The sequence below is a fragment of the Apteryx rowi genome, unplaced genomic scaffold (assembly GCF_003343035.1).
Source record: "Apteryx rowi isolate R43461 unplaced genomic scaffold, aptRow1 scaffold_14, whole genome shotgun sequence".
NCBI lineage: Eukaryota > Metazoa > Chordata > Aves > Apterygiformes > Apterygidae > Apteryx > Apteryx rowi.
This window is the reverse complement of record NW_020447641.1, coordinates 3,031,061-3,053,501: the sequence shown is the minus strand read 5'-3', so window position 1 is coordinate 3,053,501 and position 22,441 is coordinate 3,031,061. Positions and strand designations below refer to the sequence as shown.

General features: G+C 32.7%; 1 protein-coding gene across 1 annotated transcript in view; it reads right to left on the bottom strand.

Moving 5' to 3' along the window:
• Window positions 1–638: 638 nt before the first annotated feature.
• Window positions 639–22,441, bottom strand: part of HFM1 (HFM1, ATP dependent DNA helicase homolog) — a 40,076-nt gene continuing 18,273 nt past the window's right edge. Inside the window, 22 exon segments of the mRNA XM_026057653.1 lie at window positions 639–705; window positions 984–1,141; window positions 1,561–1,666; window positions 1,977–2,037; window positions 2,481–2,579; window positions 4,838–4,941; window positions 5,061–5,164; window positions 5,971–6,089; window positions 6,476–6,571; window positions 6,988–7,143; window positions 8,653–8,756; window positions 9,478–9,635; window positions 10,756–10,839; window positions 11,873–11,958; window positions 14,925–15,056; window positions 15,142–15,239; window positions 15,455–15,527; window positions 15,585–15,699; window positions 16,558–16,649; window positions 17,275–17,355; window positions 20,184–20,231; window positions 21,193–21,326. Of these exon segments, the coding sequence (XP_025913438.1) occupies window positions 639–705; window positions 984–1,141; window positions 1,561–1,666; window positions 1,977–2,037; window positions 2,481–2,579; window positions 4,838–4,941; window positions 5,061–5,164; window positions 5,971–6,089; window positions 6,476–6,571; window positions 6,988–7,143; window positions 8,653–8,756; window positions 9,478–9,635; window positions 10,756–10,839; window positions 11,873–11,958; window positions 14,925–15,056; window positions 15,142–15,239; window positions 15,455–15,527; window positions 15,585–15,699; window positions 16,558–16,649; window positions 17,275–17,355; window positions 20,184–20,231; window positions 21,193–21,326 (2,275 nt within the window).

Below are 22,441 nucleotides of genomic sequence, written 5' to 3'. Positions count from 1 at the left end.
CAACTTCAGAATATTGTTTATAGACATTTTACAATTGATTTGCTTAGAGTCTGGAAACACATTTGCATGAAGGAAGTTACACTTTTTTCATTAAAAAGTTGATAACACTATCAAAAGAAATACAGCCTAGGACAACTTACCATTCTATTATTTTTACTTGTAAATCTAATTATTTTACATAAAATCAGTATTATGAAAAACTCAGTATTAGAGGAACTGACATACATAATAAAAAACAAAAAGCTTAAGAAATTTGTGAGGAAAGCATTTCACTCATTTAAAAATAAGCTGGGACATGTAACAAAGTTTATTTTCTCTCATGTGATTTTACTCTATCTATAAAAATCCCTTAGTTTGAGTACTATTCTCCTGTATTGGCACACTCCAATATTTTTCTCTGTAATCCTGAAAACAGCAAAGTCAACAAACAAAGATTTAAATACTTTTCAAAATGAGATCATATAATTAGAATTCCATAAATGAGACATCAATTTTTATTATTATCTACTCTGTGCAGCAAACTACCCCTTAATAAATAGTCATACAACAGAAAATGAATTCTCTTAACTGTATTTGAATGCTTCACTCTGGAAAAATTACTATAATTTTTTTTCAGCATTTACAATATACTTTATGTTTTAGAAGATGTCATCAAATATTCCAAGAAAGGGCTTGACATCATTGGTTTCATCATCAAGAAGATATCTAATGAAAATTAAACAAATTAAAAAAAAATTATACATTGTACAACAAAACCTATGGAATCAGAAACATTACATAAAGTACAGCCAACAGATATCAAGACAAGCAAAATAATTTTAAGTCTCTTCCTTCCTAAGAAAAATTGCTGCTATTAAAGTGAGAATTAATCCTTTTAAAATTAATTTGCTATAAACTAATGCATTGCCTAAAGGCCCAAGTCCCACAAAAAGCACTTGAACACTACAGCAACATTAAAACATATACAAATTATTTTGTATTACCTGGGATCCATTTCTTTTTCTTGTTCTCTTGTGCAAGTAAAAAAATCCCCTTTCCTAGTGAATTTAGAACAGTCTGAGATTATTTCTGAGCTTGAAGAACATTGTATGTTTTTGAACTCTTGTGAAGGACTTGAATGCTTTTTTTCTTGAAAACTGAACTGCAATGTAAATGTTACAAAGTGTGTATAGTTAAAATAACTAACTGAAAGAGAAACTGCCAAATTGTTGTATTATGTAGTATAGATATTTATATTGAGATTATGGTAGCTGACACGGCCTAAGCACATGCATGATTTGCAGAATCACACCTAAACTGAGTAAGTAGTTTTGAAATTGTTCTATATAAAAGTGAATTGAGTGAAAGATTCTATATGAAGTGAATTCAAGTCCTATTTCTCTTTACCATGATTATCACTCTGAACTCAAAATGTATGGTTGTTCATTATTTGGAAAATTCAGAGAGGTTCAGAAATTCAACATGTCTAAACTGATTCATGAGTCAGATACAGTAAATATGAGATAATGAAATTATCTAATTTTATTACAGGAAAAACTGTTATACATAGTTTTTACTCACCATATTTATATTTCCACTCTGTACAGACAATTTCCCTTTTGATGGGCCATTAAACACAGAAACAACTGAATTCTGGGTATTGGTTTCATTTTGTAATGTGCAAGAACTGAAAATATCAAGCAGAATAATTTAAGTATTTTTACAGAAATGCAAAGTGGTTTATTTTCAGTTTTGGATTCTCAATTTATATCCATCCACACTTAATTAAAAATTCAGTTCAAATCATTTAGCAATTCACATCTTTTTAAAGTTGAAATTTCACTCACTTTCACAGGTTACATTCCAGTTCCTCTATTCCCTAAATCCTTAAAAATTTCAGGAACAACCTTCTATAAATCTAATAATACAGATATATATCAATTATAGATATTATTTTTAACTGAATTTAATCATAATAAATTCCATATAATTCTTACTCTTTTGAAATGTCACTTGTGGCTTTGCTTCTTGTATACTGGCAAAGTGGTTCACATTCATCTGTAATTTCAAAGTGAACAGTTCCATGTACCATATAAGAATGAAAGTTTCAAAAATCGAATCACAAAACAGCCAAAAATCCTTGCAAGTATTTTATGTAGTTCCATAAATAATAGTCTGAAAATTATTCAAATATCTAACACTTGAAATATTTCTTCTGTGGGTTTTGGACTAATTTTTAATGCAGAGATAAGCAGTGATATAAATTAGGCAGTCACAGGTCATCTGAAAAATTTTAAATTATGCCTTTCTCAATTCTCCATTTCATATTAATTTGTCTCTATATAGGTAAGGTTCAAAGTACAATAATAAATCTGGTGGTCAAGTCAATTAACCAAAGATTTTTAGGTAAATCTAATCATCTTATACTACATTACTCTCAAAAAGAGGTTGGAAAAGAATTTATAAGTAGGAAAAAAATTGTTTTGTCACAATAATCTTACCTAAATCTCTGCTGGAAAAGTTGCTAGCAAATACTAATTTCTCATCATCAAAATCATCCCAAACATCATTTCCCAATTCAAAGTTCACATTCAAAGCCTCTGAAAACCAAGATCTGCTTTTATCTGTATCAGTCAAGTTATGCATTAAAGATTCTTTAAGATTTTTTTTTGATGTCATTGTCTCTTGGCTTTTCTGACTCACAGACACTGAACGCTTCCAAGACAAATCTGTAATACATTTATAATGCACAAGTAAAACAAAAAACCTACTGTGTTTTTAAGACCACTTGTTCAAGCTATTAAAAGGATTGCCATGTATGCATTTTCTCCTCAGCATTATCTTAAGAAAAAAGTTATCTTCACTGTAGAACCTAGTAAACAAGCCTTATGTAAATCATTATTTCAATCACTGCAATTTCCTTCTTTTGTTTTGTCAGAACCATTGTTTGATTCTAAGTTTAATATTTTAATTCAGTCCTTTCTTCTCTTCACAGTGTTTTCCAAATCATTCTGAAAGTTAATTCATTGTCTTCCTCTCATACAATCCAGTGCCTAAGAACTAGCCATGACAAACACATATTCAAACATTATTGTTAAAATTCCTAATTAAGAAGTGATAATGTTTAAAAATTTTTTTTTTCTGGTGCAAAGACAATTTTCCTGCTCCCTCACCTACTCTCTTTCCCTTCAGCTGGTTGTATTCTTTCTCTTCCTCACCAATCCAGTTCTGTTTACTCGTTCTTTTTCCTTTGTCTTCTGCCATACTTCCCTCTAGCACTAGACTATGATGAAATCTTCATTCTGTTGCCCAGGACCTAATCTGCCTGGGAAACCCTGATCTAGATCTCCCTTTCACCAGAGAGAGCAGCACGGGCTCCAAACAAAGATCCCATTCCACAGACGTTGGCAATACCAGGAGGGCCCTGCTATTGTAATTTTTGGTATGCAGAGTCAGCACGGTGCATTATTGCACAGACACACGCACACACACTTTAAACTAAATTATAGGTTTAGGTTACTAAATTTCACAGCATATTCTTCATTCCTTGCATTTTTTTCATATGGAATGGAAAGATACCATATTATAGATGCAGTTAATCCTATAAAAATAATAGGAACAGATGTCTCACTTCATTACAATCATTTTTGGTGCATTTTTTTTAAATGTAGCTGGTCCAGTCACATATAGCCAAGTTTATTTTTTCTGCTGTCCAACAAAGATGGTTTTTAGTCGCAATATCTACTATATTCCATTGATGCTATATGATTTACCTCAAGATGTTCCTGAGTATAGTTTATAGCTATATTGGAATATTCATCTCTCTTCCCGTGAATTTATTCTTATATATAATCTATTCATACACTAACTGGTTCCCACAGAGGAACTGATGATATGGCTATGCAACGGTCTTCCGCCCTAAGGCTAGATAACAAATATTGCAAGAAAACAAATATGAAGAGAAAATCTGAAGTTCTAATTTAAAGAAATAAGATTGCAATTTTCTCCTGAAAATATGAAGTAAAAATGAAATGATACAGTATAGCTGCCAAAGCTTAAGGCAGCATGTATTAACTAAACAATGTATCAATTTATCTCAACACAGTGTTTCTCCCATCTGAGTATGATGTAAAAACATTGGAGCTACTACCTCTTTCACCAAAGATCACCAAAACCAGAAAGGAGTCTGACTCGCATCTATCTACAGTCATTAAATACAATGGCAAAAGGTATGCAATAAGGCAGAACATTATGGCTATATACTGATGAAGACTGAAAGTTTTAATCCCAAACATAAAGACATTTAACCCCAAACAGAAAAACTGATAATGAAGACTGACAGTTTTAACTGCAAACATAAAAACTTTTATATCATTTCCACCAGAAGAAAAACAGAAAGAGGAAATGTCTTTCCAGATAGAGATATTGTATTAAATAATAACTTAGTTACAGAATAGTCACATTTTGTCAACTACCAAAAAATGCTATTTCACTAAATTTTTCAGTAAAAGTGAAAAGGAATGGATACAGGGGTAAAATACTTCATGTATTACAACTAGCTTCAGTAGAAATATATTACAGTCATACCTAACAAGAAGTATTTATAGATTTGGACCCTAATGTATCAGAATTAATCATTACAGTTTTTTAAAGGAACATTTACAAGTTTAGATCTGCATTTGCAAATCCCACTGACATCAAAAGGAAAGCCAACTAAGGGCACTGTTATTTCCCTATATATGCTGTGTTCCATAATGCTATACTGGTTGTTGTAATGATTTCAGCAAGTGTCAATTTACAAAGTACATGCAAATCCAAACAGTGAAAATTGTAATTCTAAACATTAGCAATAACTTACTACACTTTCCATAACTCCAGGATTGCAGTTGTTTCGGAGATCTTCCTAAGATATTATCTTCTTGATCCACTGAAGGTGATGAAGATGATGGTTTACTGTCAGACCTTTTAAAAAAAACAATGATGTGTCAGTAAAACAGTTAAAGAAAGTTGCAACAGAAACTAATTTGATTCAGAACACAGCTTTTAATTGTTAAAAGTTAACATATTGTCTAAAATAAGACAGATTTTTTTATTTATAGTACCTTGGCAATGCTGGCATCAAAGATTTGGGTGTGAAAACAAATTGTTTGAGATCCACGTTTTGAGACTGATTTAACATCTGCATCTAAAGAAGACATTATTGTAAGTGACAGGACATACACACATTGAAAAGTGGTTTTTTTAATGATCTGAATAACATCATTAACATTGCATCAAACTAGCATATTTTTAAAGATCATACATTAACTCTTTCTGCTGTCTAGTTATCCGATGGGATAAGTTAAAAGGCTTGAATTACAGGCTTCTTTAGAGCTATCCAAGTACCTTGGCAAGGTCAGACTGGTTATCACTAACTGTTTTTCTTCTCTTATTAGCTATAGGCTAAATCATCCTCTACTGCAAAAAATCCTGTGAGGAGGAAATAAAACACTCCAAAATCTCAAACACCACTCTTGCTGCAGAAAAGACTAGTTTAACACTACATTGCTTTGAAATCTTTCAGAGCTTAAAATTTTTTTTTATAAACACACAGTGTCAATGCAGAAAGATCTCTTAGTAACATTATTCTCATAGATACCACAATTTGTTTTCATTTCGGGTCATATTTTGCCAAAATGAGGTTACAGTACAGTACCTTCCAACTATGCCTCTGTAGCTCACCCACCACAATCTATCAAATCCCATGAAATAAAAACACAGAGTACTTGCAGAGAGGCATACTATGGGAAGCGTCTCAATTAGCAGCTGAACCTTTCACGGATTATCAGGCCTGTAGTACCTTTGTGCTTCTTTGCTGTTCATATTCCACACAGAAGAGACATATTTGCATGTTCATACTTCGGTTATGAAATGCTCTCCAGCAATAAATACATACAAGTACATAAAAGATTAAAATAAATCTATTCAATGGATGACTCTATTCAAATGAACCTTTAATCGCTTTACTGGGGGTACAGATGAAATTGAGTTCCTGCTCCTTAAATCAGCTAGATACAAAGAAAACTTTGAATCTCCCTTCATCTCTGACTTTGGAGGCACTCCAGTTTTACCTGAATAAAGGAATGAAAGATCCTCAGAGTGGTTTAGAAGGGATAAATCCTAACTCTTTTCAAATCAATGGAAACTTTGCCACTAAGCTTAGTATCTTTTATTGAAAGCTAAATATTTAATGCACTCATATTTATACAAAAATGTGACAAGCTTGACAATGTTCTTAAATCATATGCTAGATGTTCTGAAAAATGTTATTAAACATTGTAATCCTTATGAAAGTGTAATAAAATGTTTTATTATTACTTTTATGACTGCATCATAGCAACAACTTAAGCTTGACTTGCTTGCACAACTTCTTTTAATGCAGACATTGGTATCAATGGACTATGCTGAATTATACTAGTCAAAAAGTGACAGAAATAAGAGGTTTAATGAAACTCACAGCAGTCATGTCCACACACATCTTTATTTTTACAGTGATGGTTGCATTCTCTGTTCCCATAGTTCCTGTAGGTAATCTCTTGTTTAGATCTGCCTCCTAGATTAATATAATGCAGAAATGCTCATTTTAAATTTCGTATTTATTGTTGAAAGTACTTCATTCGGCAAAAGAAGGGCTAAAGCAATCTGGGTGCTAAAAGCTTGTTGCCTTCAACAATGTTCTGCCTGCTCAGACAATAAAATGGGCAAGAAATTAAGCAACCATACTGAAAAACAGAGGCACTCCCACCAAACCCAAATTGAAGAAGTATGAGATACCAGACAAGTTTTTTTCTTACATTCATCAAAGAAATGCACTGTAGTACTTGACAAGTTGAAGCAGCAGCATTATATTCTTGTTATACTTGTGAAAGAAACAGTAGAAATAAATAAAGACCTAGTTCTCTATTGAAAGTAACATTCACTTTTCTTTTGACTTCAGTACTAGCTGAATATTGTGATCTCTTTGTTTACCTGCATTTATTTTTGCTGCTGGCAGTCTTTGTGGTGAGCCATGATACGTATCAAGTGAAGAATCAGCTTTCAGTTTTTGATTTATAATCACTTTACTTCCCAGCATTTTCGGTCCTAAGTAAAATGCTGYATACGCTTGCTGTACATCAAGGCCAACTTTGAAAAAAGCCAAAAATATTTAAAATGGATGTGAAATGTTTCTAAACTACTTATTACATTCACTTTTGTAAAGGGTTTAAGACCACAGAAATTTGTTAAGATAATGTACCATTAAAAGCAAGCTATTATATGAATGGGCTCTTTACAACTTAAGATTTAAAAAACCCACACATTTTCAGAAATTAAAGCCATGGTTCCTACATGAGTAATCTAGCTATACTATATAGTATATACTAGTCCCTTTAACAGAATTTTTCTGTATTGTTTTAAAACTAGGATTAGCTCTGGCTTTGAATTGCTGATCCAGTTTTCACTATAAAATTGTACTATAACCTGCTTTATCGGAGTATTAGTAGCTCTGTATTTTCAAAGGAATAAAATGAAGATGTTGATAGCATTTTTGTAGTTGAATGCTGATGTTTCTAGTATTAGATAATTAAACCAAGATTCATATAAGACTATGAGAGACACTATTTGTAGGAAGAGTAGCTTTTATTAGGCAAATAACATTGCTGGAAAACCAGACAGGCTTTTAAAAAATGAAAGCATTTCCCTCGCATCTGAAACAAAAGCAGACTTTAAACTAAATAGAGGCTAGGAAGTCCTGCTTTTAAAATAAGTTATAAATGGGATAATTTGAGAAAAATTAACAGTTCTGTTGAGTTTTTCTGAACTCAATACAGCTTGTAGATAGCCAAGTAGTAGAAAAAGGAAATTCTTTTATTTATTTCCAGTTGGTTAGAAGAAAACACTCCTTTCTTCCTGAGCTACAGGTTTAACTGTAGGAGTACAGATGTTTCTCCTAGGCTGGATTACTGTAATATTCTTAAGGTTCATCATGGAAATAACAAATATACTTCATTTAATCTAGCATACAGCAATCCTCTTTACAGGCGGGGCATGATGACAGAATTTAACACAGCCAGTCCATTTTTTAATTGTATTGCACAAGCCTGTGTTTCAAGGTCATCACCATCTCTCTGCACCTGCTGTGGTAGCTTCAGCTCCAGAGAAGCTGACACTGAGGAGACTAATGGCTAAACCTACACAAGTGAAGGCACAAAGTTCTCCGTTGCAGAAATCTCTTGCTACTGAACCAGATGGATCCATATTTAGTACTTTTATATCACAATGCAGAGTCTAGACATTGATAAAGACAGCTCTTCCCAACATAAGTAACCTAGAGAGCTGATAGGTTATATCTGCTGAAAGATAATTCAGCTTGAGGACGAAAGGCAAAAGAGAATCCTAACTTGTATCAACAAAACAAAATTCTATCTCCTAATAACAGTTTCTATGTTTCCTAATCTATTAATATGCTACTAAATGAAACAGATTTGTAGTTAGGACAGTTAGCTAATACTCAACACAATAAAAACAATGAATAGAATTTTGTTTCCAGATCAGTTAATTTTATTATATTTTTGCCTTGATATAGTGTTTGAATAATTTATTTGAAATCCTTATGCAGTTGTTTTTAATTTAAAGGCATATCAATTAACGTACCATAATCAGAACTAATTAAATTTATACTGAAGTCCTCTGATTTAACAGCTCTTTTCACTTCAATTTTCTTAGTCCAATTTCCAGTTTTCAGCAATACAGAATCCCTGTAATATATCAGTAAACTTCTATTACATGTGGTCAGTGAAAAACAAGATTGTATACTATGGTCCCAGTGGTGTTAAAAACCTAGTACTCAGCTTTGGTTCTTGGATTTTGCTTGGCAAGTGGCCTAAGAATAACCTTCTAATAAAACATGACCTGTGGCCATAAGAGAGCCAGGATCCTGCAGTTCAGTTTCAGTTCTGCCGAAAGTGCCAGACTTTGGCCAGAGCTCAGGCGAAGTTCATGCAGTTGGAAGAGATTTTTTTTTCCCCTTCCCCATTTGCTCCAAGCATAGCTTATCCACCTGGAGAATTTAATTCCATATCTGACTGAAAAACAGTCTCAACAATACTATATGATTAAATAAACCCAGCTAAGAAGCATAAGTAACAATCTGAGAATGTATCATTTTAATAGATATTTTACATCTTTTGCATTTACATGGAAACTGGATTATTAAGACTGCAGAACATGACATCAGAGCTGTACAGATATTTACACATACTCACTGTACTTACAAGCACACCAGCATGATTTTTTTTATGCTGAATCTTGTGTAGTATTTTAGATGACAACAGAATGACTAGAAAATGTTATGGGATAATGAATAATTTTGTACCACTCGGCATCAACAGAAAATATTGCAAAAGGTGCAGAACACAGAAAGCATTAAAACCCAAAAGTCTTTAAAGATGTGAACAAAAAAACCTTGACCATACATACATAATTTTCTGTTTAAAAATGACTTGATTGTCAGCATCTCCTACGACCAATGTTACATAGTGAAAGTCTGGTGCAGTTCTCTTTGTCTGTAACTGTTCAAAGTTTGTTAGTTTGATGGTTACTAAGATTTCAGCCAACATATCACTGTATTTTGCAAGCTAGAAAAAAAATGACATAGAAAAAGACATAATTGCTAAAATGTGCAAAGTAATACATAAATTCATAAATTTTTAACTGTTGATAGAAACACAAAAGCTCAATTTGCTGTGCAATTTTTATTTGTTGTGCTTAGATATTTTTATATAGTATACCAGCTATTGAGCATAGCTGATATATTAAATTTGATTAAGTTTTGAGAATAAAAGGTGGTCTGCATCAAGCCTCTGAAAAAAATCCTCTGTTCAATGCAAAGAGAAATGTGAAAAAAGAAAATAAGGTATTTTTGACAGAGTATGAGAAGAAAATTTCTGCCATTCCAACATTTCTTTATGAAATTTTTATCTTATTAAATCTTTCTTCTGAGAATAACTTTAGAGTCACTCATCTGATACTACGTCAAATGACAAACTAAAATAGGACTGTTGTAACAATAGCAGTATTTCACACATATATCAAATGCTTTTAAAAAAGGTTTTTTTAACTTCAGAGGTGTCTTCATTTTGCACCAACTTCATGAAAGACTTGAAGGTTATTTTTCAGATTTGGTATTTCAGAAAACTGAGGCACAGTATCTATGCGACTTGCTCAAAGACAAAGAGAGAATACATATTGGAACCCCAGAGCTCCCGATTACACGTGATTGGAGCATCAAATTACATCTTTCCTTTGAAATGGTGCCAGCTAGTTTAATATAATCATCTACTGTTTCTATATATTCCTAAATGTGACAAAAAAAATAAGCATCAGTTAATGTTTGTTTAGTAAGTTTACACTGATACTTTTCTGTCTCTAGGGTTTTTTTCTATTTAAGACAGAAGACAACTCTCAAATTCACATATAAAACTAGAATGTTTACTTCTCTTTAATATAAAAAGTTATCAACAAGAATAAGGAACAACAACAAAAAAGAAAATCTGATGTATTTATAGGGAATGTCCATTTCAAAGCTCTCCTTTGACCTCTAAGAATTTCATTATACATGCTAAGGTAGAAGGAAGCCACAACACTGCATATCTTYTGTTAGTGAAGGCTCAAGATTTCTTAAAAGCAGTATTTGCCCTTTCATTTAACAATACTTAAATATAATGAGAATAAAAACATAAACATGAAAGTATTTACCTGTTCAATGTCAAGTTCATATTTTGGAAGATGCAACACAGATTCTTTTATCTGGTTCCCAAAAGGAGGATGTCTGTTCAAAATCTGCAAAGATTTAGTTTCATTTCTGATGCATTAAACTGATAACAGAGATACCAACAAACACATGAATCCAAGAAGTCAAAGTCACCGAGTGATTACACAAAGAACAAAAGCCCTTAGGACTACTAATTTTCTGCTATCGGTGATGCCCAGAACAGAAACTGAGCCAAAAGACAAGCAAATTCCAATACTTTTTCATACTGCTACCTCTTCTGTTCAAGTAACAGCCAACCGACTAGCCCATGACCTCAAAGAACTACTTAAGTTTTATATGAGATGACTCTTGTCTGTTGTCCAAGATTTAATGAAAAAATAATTTTACAGGAAAACTGCGAAATGGGGACAGAAAAGAGAAATCAAACCAATTCTAAAAGGCAAAACAGAAAAACATCAGTAAGGTCCATTTCATTTAGAAGTCCATGATATCTCTTCCAGAACACTGGAAAAAGTTTCCTCAGAAAAGAAGCAAAGTGCCAAACAAGCTGTGCAACAGGACTCTGGCAAAATTCAATTTTGTTTTCTCATCCAGGGGAAAAATCTAAGTTCCCTAAAATCAAGAAGAGTTTTATAGATGATTCAGAAGAATTTTATTTTAATTATTTTATTCTATGACTTTTTTACTAAAACTAGCAATAATGGAAATTCACAATTTTCGTCATTAACAGACATTGAGAGAAACTGTAAATACACATTCCCTTTCATGTTTTTTTCTAACACTCCAAAAAGGGAAGYGTGTATCATCTTTTGTTTCAAAACATATTAATGATGAAATTCTACATATTTAAGCAACTGCTTTCCAAACCAGGTAAGTCAGTGAAATCACCATATGAAATTTGCTAAAACAAAACAATATACACATTTTAAAGAAAAAAAGAGTAGCTGCTGCACATTAATTTAGTAGTATAAACAAATAAATCACTTAAAACACTGCATTTGTGTACAGTCATGTAACAGATACATAATTATACTGCAATTACTAACAACAGTGTTAATACTCAGTATTTTCCTTATGTTTTTCTGCAAAATAATAAATTACCAATTCCAGTTCTCTTGCATTTGTGTCTTCTATTTTTTTAAATGAGGTCAGCCCAGCATTTACCATAGCATTTGATAGCGATACACCTGTTGAAAATTTTAAAATTGTATGCTGTTAAATGACAATGACTAATCTCAAATTATTCTCAACAACTGCATTACAGCATGTAAAAAGAAAAAGGARATCATTTTACAGGTATGCTTGTTCCTAGCTTTTTGCCCAGCAATTATCAAATTTCTTTTCAGTTACTAACTATTTTAATATTTAGTTCCACTTATCCAATAGTAAAAACAAGTGCAATACAATCAAGTATGAAAACATTCAATATTTCGATACTGACAATTTCCTCATACAATTTCTAAAATAAAACAGATTATAATTCATTTTCTGCAGGTCTTATTCATGCAAAACCAAGAGTCAACAGACAAGTGTTCTGGACCTACATGATGAAAAAAAAGCACGTCATTCACACAGCATTGTTTATCTCATATTTTATTCTCTACCCTAGGAATTACTTAACTATATGTTAAATTCATATGGATCTCAATGTTTTTTGAGCAAAATAATAGTAAAAGTCACTCAAGAAGAAAAATACTTATCAACGTAATATTCCAGAAATCTTTGCGGAAATATTTTCCCATGGCTTTATCTGCCACACCAGAAAGTGGACTGGCAAAGAATTCTACATAAAATCTCATTCCTCTTCATGATTACCAGTTCTTTCAAGCTTCTAGCGAGGATTTAGAGTCAGCACTCTGTGCATGAAGAGGCTTTTCTTTACCTGGAACTACAGTCTACTACAATGACTACAAAAATTTGAGATAAAAGATAGTACCAAATACTTAAAGTGGGTATGTGCCTTCATTGTATACAATTCTGTAGGAACGGTAAAAGAACTCTGAAAATTAAGTGGAACCCCTCTCAGAGACTCTTAGGTTGCTTTTTAGAGGGCATGTTAAAGCAACTTGATAAGATTTAACAGGCAAGGACTCATTTGAACTCTGGAATTTCATGATTTAGAGAAACAGAAAGGACTTGTTAAGACCCCTTCTCCTTTGAAGAATATTTGAACACCTTTTGGGTACGACTTGGGGAAAGCACCTTTTCCCATCTACCCTCTCCCTTGTAGAAGCTTTGCAAACAGTCTGAAGACTAAAGACTATCACTTATTACTTCTGCAGGTACTTCAGTTAGAGTTCTTGCCTTGTTTTTTTAAGTGAAGCTGATGGCTAGTTCTTTTGTTCCCAAAATGGCAGAAGGGTTTCTACCAAAGAAGAAAATATGCTAGTGTAAGAGATAAAAATGATGCAGGACTTTTGGTCTATCTTTTTCTGATCAAGAAAAAAAATGGAACCGGAAATCAAACTGAACAAGTAGCGAGGGTGATAAAATCATGGATGGCAACTGATCACTTGTCTGTCAGAACAAGTAAGCAGAAATCAGATATCTGATACAACAGCAAGAGGGATCATCATCACTGAACATGAGTAACAAATGGGAACAGTTGCAGAAATGCAAGAAGAAATATCCTCAATCTGAGTAAAGCCACATTACTGATTACTAAACTATCAATAACATACTGAGGTGTTTAGAAAATAGAGATTTCTAAACATGTTAAAAGGTATCAGTACATTTCTGTGAAGTTAAACAATTCACCTAACTTCACAAAGATACAGAATGGGCTTAGCTGCCACAGCATGACATAAGTTCAAGAATCTGACAGACATCCTAACACAGGCAGCAAATCAGTAACTATTTGACTTAGGGAAGAGAATGAACTGTCAGCAGATAGTTCAAAGAAGCCTGGGAGCTGAATAAATGGAAAGTTGAAAATTAGTAATTCTTTGTAAGATACTCTGCAAGAGTAATGACAGCATAGGAAAAGATACAAAAAAGCAAATCAAGACAGAGATGTATACAGAACTTTTAATAATAAAAACCTAAAACTGACTTTATTCCATTGAATGTGATATATAGGAAAGGACTTGTCTACACCCCAAGCGCTGTGTTGATTTTACTCATCCTAGCCCCCTAGAGATGCTAAACACGAGGCAGACTCCTAAGATGCTCCTTGCTAGGTGCAACTCAGCAYTGATCCAGTAGTAGAAATGGGTTCCCACCAGACTGTACCGCACTGTGCAGAAGCTAACAAGCCCTCTCTCCTGTCTCCTAGTGTAAATGCAGCACCACATAAATGAGGCAATACAGTTTCTACAACTGAGCTGGTAGGTCCGTAATATACTGTGTCWTATGGATTTTCTGGCTTAGGGCTTCACCAATTTGCAGACCTCTGTACTATACAGTTTTGTACAGAAAAGGCATGTCTTTAGAAAAGAAACATAGAGAATACCCCAGTGAATTCTGAAAGCATGAAGATCTGATACAATCAGTCATCAAAGTGGGAGGCTACACTATTACCTCAAACAAGTATAACTTTTTTTTTTTTTTTTTTTTTTTAAATACAGAGGGGTCCAGAATTTCTGAATTCCCTTTCAAATAATTATAACAACTCTGTACTTCAGCCAGAAGGTCATCTAGTCATACAACACAGTGATAGGAAAAACATGATTAGGAACTTCTGATTCTCATGTATTTATGAACCTCATGCACTGTAAATTTACTTCTATTTCAGGTTCCCTATTCACGCCAGTGCAAATTAAAGGGCTTTCATGCACATGAGTAATAGGACCTAATGTGACAGCTCCTTGGAAAGGTGAACTCAGAAATAAAAGAAGTCATAGTCTGGTCAGAGATATGCAATCATACAAATGTGGAGTATGCCCAAAATACTGAGATAAACATTAAGAAAAAAGAACAACACTGTATGAATTACATTCAAAGCCTGAAGAAAATTACTAAATGGATTACTTTCATCCTAGATCATGACAGACTATTCTGGCAACTTTGATACTCAACTTGGGCAAATGAGTATTTGGGAGACTCATTTAATTATGTAAACAGTGACCCCAAAAGTTAAAAATTATAATAATTATGAGTTTCGATCCTCTTTCAGATTACACCTTTATAGCTTCTGACTGGTTTTGGTACCTACCAATTTTTTCCAACTGTTTAGATACATGAAGTGAATTTTCCCAAAGTTTGCACCTGAAACACTTAGCTAAGATCAGAGAGTTTAATAATGCAGAAAAGTTGTTTTTACGTGAAGCCAGAAAATCAGTTAACCCTGTAAAAATAAGATAGACTTGTATTAATCAAATCAAGTGTAATTTATTATCAAATGTACAAAAAAGGATTAAATTTTACCATACATCTAGTAACTCTTATGCCATTTCTAAATATTTTGCCAGTATCTTGTGTCAAAGTAAAGTCTTGAACAGGAATGCAACCCAGCTGAGCCTGAATAAGACTGGAAAATAAACATTTATTTCTTGGTATGTAAGCAGTACTCCTCAGCAAAGCATAGCATCATAAAAGTTTCTATGAGAAAACAAAGTTCAGAATAAAAACAATGAAATAAAAGATCTGATCCACTATATAATGACGCAGAAATTTAACAGGGACTTCAACATTCACAAAATGACTGTTTTTTAATAAAATGTAACAACACAATATAGTATTTACCAGTTTACTTTCATTTCTCTTGTTTTTATCTTCCCTTCCATTGGGAACCTACACATGAAAACATACAAATTTTCTGCCACTCACTTTAATTACTGCTAAAAATATATCTTCTTTTTTCAATGCATTTAACTTTTATACCTGATAGTTATCTTGTTCTTATCTCTATTCAGAGAGTTCAATATTTTCTTTTCATTTGTTCTTAACTTGACATCTAGAAATTCTGTGCAGCTGGAGATCATTGTAACCTGTAACAATATAACTTTTTTCTTAATTTATTTTCTTCTCTGCCATTTTTCCACTATTTCTTCCAACTTTTTCTAGTATCGCTGCCAAAAAATTTTGTTGTTTCAACACTATGATCATGAAAASATGGTCAATCAGTCCTTCCTAATACTGACCAACTTTCTTTCATCTTCCTATGCAGGTCATTTTATGATAAAAAGTAAAGATTTTTCATGAAACTGTTAAATGATTATCCTACTTGAACTTATCCAAAACCAACTGCATTGCTCACACTTTATGACATGCAATTCAAACAGCAACAGTTTTTGTTGTTTATTATATATTTCACTTGGCTTTCACCATTCTCTAGTAACAAAGATAGCTATATGAGAACAGGCATTCCATTTCTTCATGGCCCATTTATTCTATCACAGTATTTGCTTGAAATCAAAATGCCTTTTGTGACAATATAGTTACACAAACAACCTGTGATGTAATGAACAGAGGAAAATGACTTAAAACAATCACGTTCATTCAAAAGTAACATCTGCTTTTCATGCAGCTGTTTTTTGCAATAAAATAAAATTGAATTAATAACACAAGACAATAGAGTATTTTATACATAAATAGAACTGCTTCAGCATCATTATATCTTCATAAGTGAGGTTAGTAACAGAGGAAAAAGGTGGAAATCTAAAGCTCTCCGAGTACAAAGACTCAAAAATACTGCATGTGTAATTAATTTAGGTACATTTCCTAAAGTCTTATACTTCATACAAACAAAGCCTGAGCTTTTTAAAAGAAATAAAATCTTCTGAACCGTATCTTTGGTTCTGTTTAAAATCAGATATATGTAAATTTTCTTTAAAAAGTTAGATTACCAGTTCATTTAAAGTCTCTGTTCCTTTAATTGTGAAAAACTGTTTCACTGTATCAAATGCAATATAATACCATGCCATTAATCTTCCAGTCTCTGTAAAAGAAGAATATAAAGAAAAATGCCAAATATTTTTTCATTGTATATTTTAAGTCACAAAAACTGAATTCTTTTTCTTATTACAGGGCTCTACAAGATTTAACACCACTGACTCAAGATACTATTGCCCCCAGCTGTCTGATAGATATTACTGACCCCATCATAAAGTGGCAGAAAGAAGTATGTGTCAGTTACAGTTTTCTCCAATGAAGATGAATTCACACTAATATATCAGACTGTGAACTGTGGTTGCTGAGAAGCCAACCATTTCTAGCAGCAGATTGTAGAGAAGAGCTGGTATTGATAAAACCTCTCCTTTGCACTGTGTCACAGTCCTATTATCCTGTGATAATGTTCTACACTTTTCTCCTAATCTGCAACAAAATTTCCAGCAACATCAAAAGATAAGATCTGTACAGTGATCAAGTTTAAGAGAATAAAACTTCCATGATTTGTTAAATTAACTTTATCGTATATTCTAGGCACACCATTGTTCAGATTCTGCCCTCTCCTACATCTGTGTATTGACATCAGTGGTTCACAAGAACAGCTGTGACCCTTTGCAGTTCACTGCTATCTCAGTATCACTTCTGAAAACTAGTGTATTAAAAAAAAAAATTACCTGTTGATTTGAAATTATTTGCTTTATCCATCCTGATCAAATCAAAAGACGATAAATCATTTAAGTTCTTCAAACACAACTCTGCCCACAATTTGAAAAAACACACATATTTTTAGTACATACGACCCAGGAACAACATCATCTAACTGCAGTGAACATATACCAGAGTAATTCCACTGAACTCAAGTAAAGGTTGTAGAATACAATCCTGCTCCTACTTAAGTTGGGAACAATTTCTTCTCTCTGGGGAAAGCTCATATCCTCAAAGATATCTGATACAAGACAGTCCAACTCTTTTAGAAAAGCAAAAGTAGCAAAGTAAAAGAAACTAGATGCAAGAAACATAGGCTGCGGATTTAAATTCTGAACGACAATCTGAGAACTCACAGTATTTATGCAAAAGATTTCTACTAAAGTTGTAACACTTAAATAGTTGAAATTTCAAATATCCGCAGATATTTATGAGTCCTTCATTGGGTATTTTCACACTGTACCAACTGCATTTGTGTTTACTTCAGTAAATCTATTTACCTGCTGGTGTTGCTTATCTGCATGAGGATGATCAAAGTGTTTTGTTTGTTTTTATCTTTTTCAAAACCAAGGAAATTAAAAGGCAAAAGTGACATTAATACAATGTTGAGAATTTAAACATAAGTTGCCAAAGCACTCAAAGTGATAGTTCCCATAGCAACCAGAAATCATTCACATCACAAATGCAATGTAGGAAAACATAACTAACGATATATATTACTACAAAATATTTCATGTGTGTAGGGGAAGTGAGCTAGTTTCTGTAACAGCTTCAAAAAGAGGTTGCTTATAAAATCAGAGCACTTCAAGGTAATACAGTCCACACCTAAAAGCATTTGGAAGTGAAGCCTTCCATGCCTTATCCCGTATGAGCTTATTTAGGTCAGAACATGCTTTACTCCCTCCTTTCCTTTCAACCCACATTCCAAAAATAGAAATGTCCTCATCTAAAGGAGACGGAAATGAAGAAAACAATTGAAAGAGCACATGAACTGTATTTCTTTGCTTACTGTTTTTTTATCTGCAAGTTACAGTCCATGTGTCTTATATTTGGAGATTTCAAGCAGCACTGTATACAGTTAGAAACATCTGGAGGTGGGTCCTTGTATCCCTTATGCAAAACAACCTCAGCATAGCTTCACCAAGCCCAGCATCAACCATAGATGCTTCTACATTTTCTGTAGAATGTTGTAAATTTTGTGTAAAATTCAGTAAATGTGTAACCGAAATCCAAGTGATGGCTCTACAAATTTCAAAGTATACCTCAATCTATACTGTGCTTTCATGGACCAGGCCCCCTTCAGATATTTAAGTTCCAAATGGTCAGGTATACAAATGTACAGAAATAGGATGGACATAAGGACTTGCACTGAAGACAGAAAACTGCATTTGTAGATTTGCAGAAATCCAGTTGAAATCTTAGCAAGTAGTGTTCTATTTTGGATTACAATTTATTTGGGATTTATTATAAAACTTAGATAAAAAAGAGTTGTATACTATTTTCATATTGGAAGAAGAGAGGCACTAATCCCCAAACTATTTAGTCAGCTGTATGTTTTCTGACAGAATTGTATTTAATTAAAAAATAGTATTACAAAAAAAACCCTTAAATTAAATGATTGTTTTATTCAAGCCTTAGCCAAAAAAAAAAAATCTTTCAGTAATTTTTATAGTATATAACAGAAAAAAACATAGTACTGCTAAATACAGTTGGTCTTTTCCTATCTGTAAAGTTGGATGCTTCATTCTCACATTGTTACTCACCTGAAGAGTAGATACAATCTCTTTTGATTACCTAATTGCATACTTTTACTTCACTGGTATTGTATTATATATTTGCTATTCATATGCAACATTTAAAGCTAAGTTTGGAATTAACACAGCAAATAATTCTTAAGAGAATCTACTAAATCAGTGCATCTGTGATATGACTTGAAATCATATGGAATACTTCATGCATAGAAATGTTCAAAAGACTGCAAGTCTTCCCTCCACACACCTAAGCAAAATGAGTAATTCAAGCCTTAAGTGCCAAATTTCAGGTAACAAGCAAACAATATACTAAAAGATACTTCTCCAGTGGAAGATGCCATGGTCTGAGGGAGTGGAATTCTCATATTGTACCAGTCCAGATGTCTGAAGTGAAACCATACAATATGCATATTGTGACTTATCAAAAATACATAATTTAAGAGTTGTTCCAATTCGTCAATTCACTGAATCCACCACTGGACAAGATCTGCCACACCCTGGACTTCTCTAAGATTCCTTTTTGATGTTATTTATGCATTTGTGAATGATGGATATGAAAATATCCATCACTTAAATACAGTGCATTCTCCTTCTACACCTGGTGTTTATTATTGCTATCTAACACGCTATAATCATGCAATTTTAAACTGCTTCAGAATAAGCTGAAATTGTTCAAAGTTTTACAACATTTGTTTTCAAGGTTAAATTTATGACAGAGGGAAGATGACAATTTCTGAAACAGGGTTTTTTGAAAGTATGTAAACAGAAATTAATGAAAGTAAATGAGATAAAACAAGGGAAGGACAATTAGCAAGAATGACAAGCATGCAAAATTAAAGTGATCAGTGTGCTAAGTTTTATTTCTGAGTATGCATATTGAGATGAGGTAGATAGAGGCTTTTTTTTTCTCTCTATACAATAAATATTTTTATACCAGTCAAAACACACTGATAGTGTTCAAAAAGTATGGAGTAATAATTAAATGAAATCAATAGCACAATATAGTAGATTACATTTGTTCTGTGAAGAGATCCATTGAAATTAATGGAGACACATAATATGAAAAAGTACSAATGAATCTGGCTTAAAATGTAACATTTTACCGAAAAAGCCCAAAAGTCACTGACCTTGTAATTTTGCTTCAATTCCAGCTTTATCCAATCCAGATGAAAAACCTTCAAGAAGAGACAAACAGCTTTTTAATCTAATACAATTATGTACTTCATCCTCAATACCATAACCTAACAAAACTGATTTGCTGATTTTAGGAGCCAGACAAAATATCCAAAAGTGAAATATTTGTAAATATTTAGTATTCTGGGAACAAATCCAGAGCCTTACAAAGTGCAAGTACATAAGCGCACAGTTAAGTGTCTGTTAGAACAGATGTGCAAAGACAAAAGCTGCAGATGCTCCCCTATATAACATATCATAGTGCTAAGAGTTGTGGAGATGTTGGCAGGAAACTTGCTGGTAAATATGCATTATTTCCAAAGCTAAATATTAACAAAGTTGCAAAATATTATTTAAAATTTTCCTATTTTAGAATACCAGAGACTACCTAAATTGTAAAATCTGTTCAAGTACTAGTTGTGTTATGTCCCAGCCACATGCATACAACTCTGAAAAACTAGTCTCCAGCAGGTTACTAATGATTTCATAGTCATGTGTATGGCAAGTGGCCAGTGATAAAGATATGATCAGCACTAGGGACTGAGATGCTGTTCTGGGTTGAAGACCCCAGTGTTAAGATTATTAAAACTTTGTTTTAGCAAAAATATGCAATATTAAACAAAAGTTATTTCTCAGCAGCAGATTATATATTCAGTGCTGAAAACTACATTATGGCTTGATCCTGCATTCATACATGGCCCAGTATTAACATGGAAAAAATGGATAATTATGAAGCTGTAAATGCCTTCTTCATGTTTTTGAGTTACACTATGCTGAAACACTTAATACTTATATTAATGTAATTGGAATTATTTTTCCTTAAAATGTTACAGTTCACATTAGACATCTTGTTTTCAACCCCTAATGAAACAATACTCCATTAGAACAAAAGAAACAAAGTGTATCTAACATAGCAGACTACAGCCTAGTGTCATAATTTAGATCAATTCAAAAGCAACAAACCATAATGAGTTGGATTTTTTAAAGCTCTAATGTATAAAAATGTTGATCGTATCCATTCCAAAGCTACAGTGGAATCTGTGATGGTATGCAGCACTATTTCTGCATTTAAATGCTCAACAAGATGTCTGTGCAAGCTAGCAAGAAAACAAACAAACAAACAAATTGTAAGTATATTTATCAACTAGTAATAGAAAAAGTGCTAAAACTATTTTTGAAAGTAACAATTTTTGTTATTTTATTGTAAACTGTTCACTCTAATCAGTGAGGTCAATAGAAAACAGTGAATAATATATAAATAATCRAAATGTAATTTGTTGTTATGGCTTAATGTACAGCAATTAAAAATAATTCTTTCAACTGTGCAGTTTCATGATTATTTAGAAAACAAAGCTATGTACATTTACAGCTTACAGCACAGTGTTGAATATAYAGGAAAAAATAAGTCTTAACCAGATTACATGAGATGAATTTCCTGTTTTATTCTTTAATGTCTTAACCTTTCTATATATTTGACTCTGTTGACATTCTGTTCACATCAAGAGAATTCTGTAGCCTGGTATTTTCCAAACTGCTGTCTAAAAATTCAAAGACATGATATGGGTTCAATTCTTGCTTTTTTTGTAATATGCACTTTTTCTGTTTAAGTTTTGCAAGCAGGGATCTACAACTAACTTTCTTTGTTAAATTTAAGATGACCTAGAGATGTTTTTATCTTCTCTAAACATATGTATCATCATGCCTGAAAGATGCAAAATACATGTTAATAAGTGAGTTTCTAGACTTGGAGATTGATCATCATATTGCTGTCAAAATGTAGGGTTTTTTTTTTTTTTTTTTTTTTAAGATCTGCATATTTACAAGTAGAAATTCTAAACCGAAAAAAAAACTTTAAAGTGAATGAACTTCCGTTCATTCATTCAGTGAAATGAGTGATCTTATTTACAAGCACAGCCAACCAACTGAAATTAGTTTAAATACAAGAAAAAATGTTTGAAGTTCATCTCGGATACTAGGTTCTCATGAACTGAAGCGGATATGAAGCAGCTCACCTATTCACTGAATTTTAATATGGATGTAGTATCATGGGAATGCTCTAAAGCTCAACTTTATGTCTCAAAATACTGTAAATGAACTGATTGATAGTGTATTGTTGGCTACTACCATGTACTACTGCTTCATCCACACAGAACTAACATGGTACCTTTAATCTCTTTCATTATCKTCAGTGACTGCTCATGTATAAAGCTTC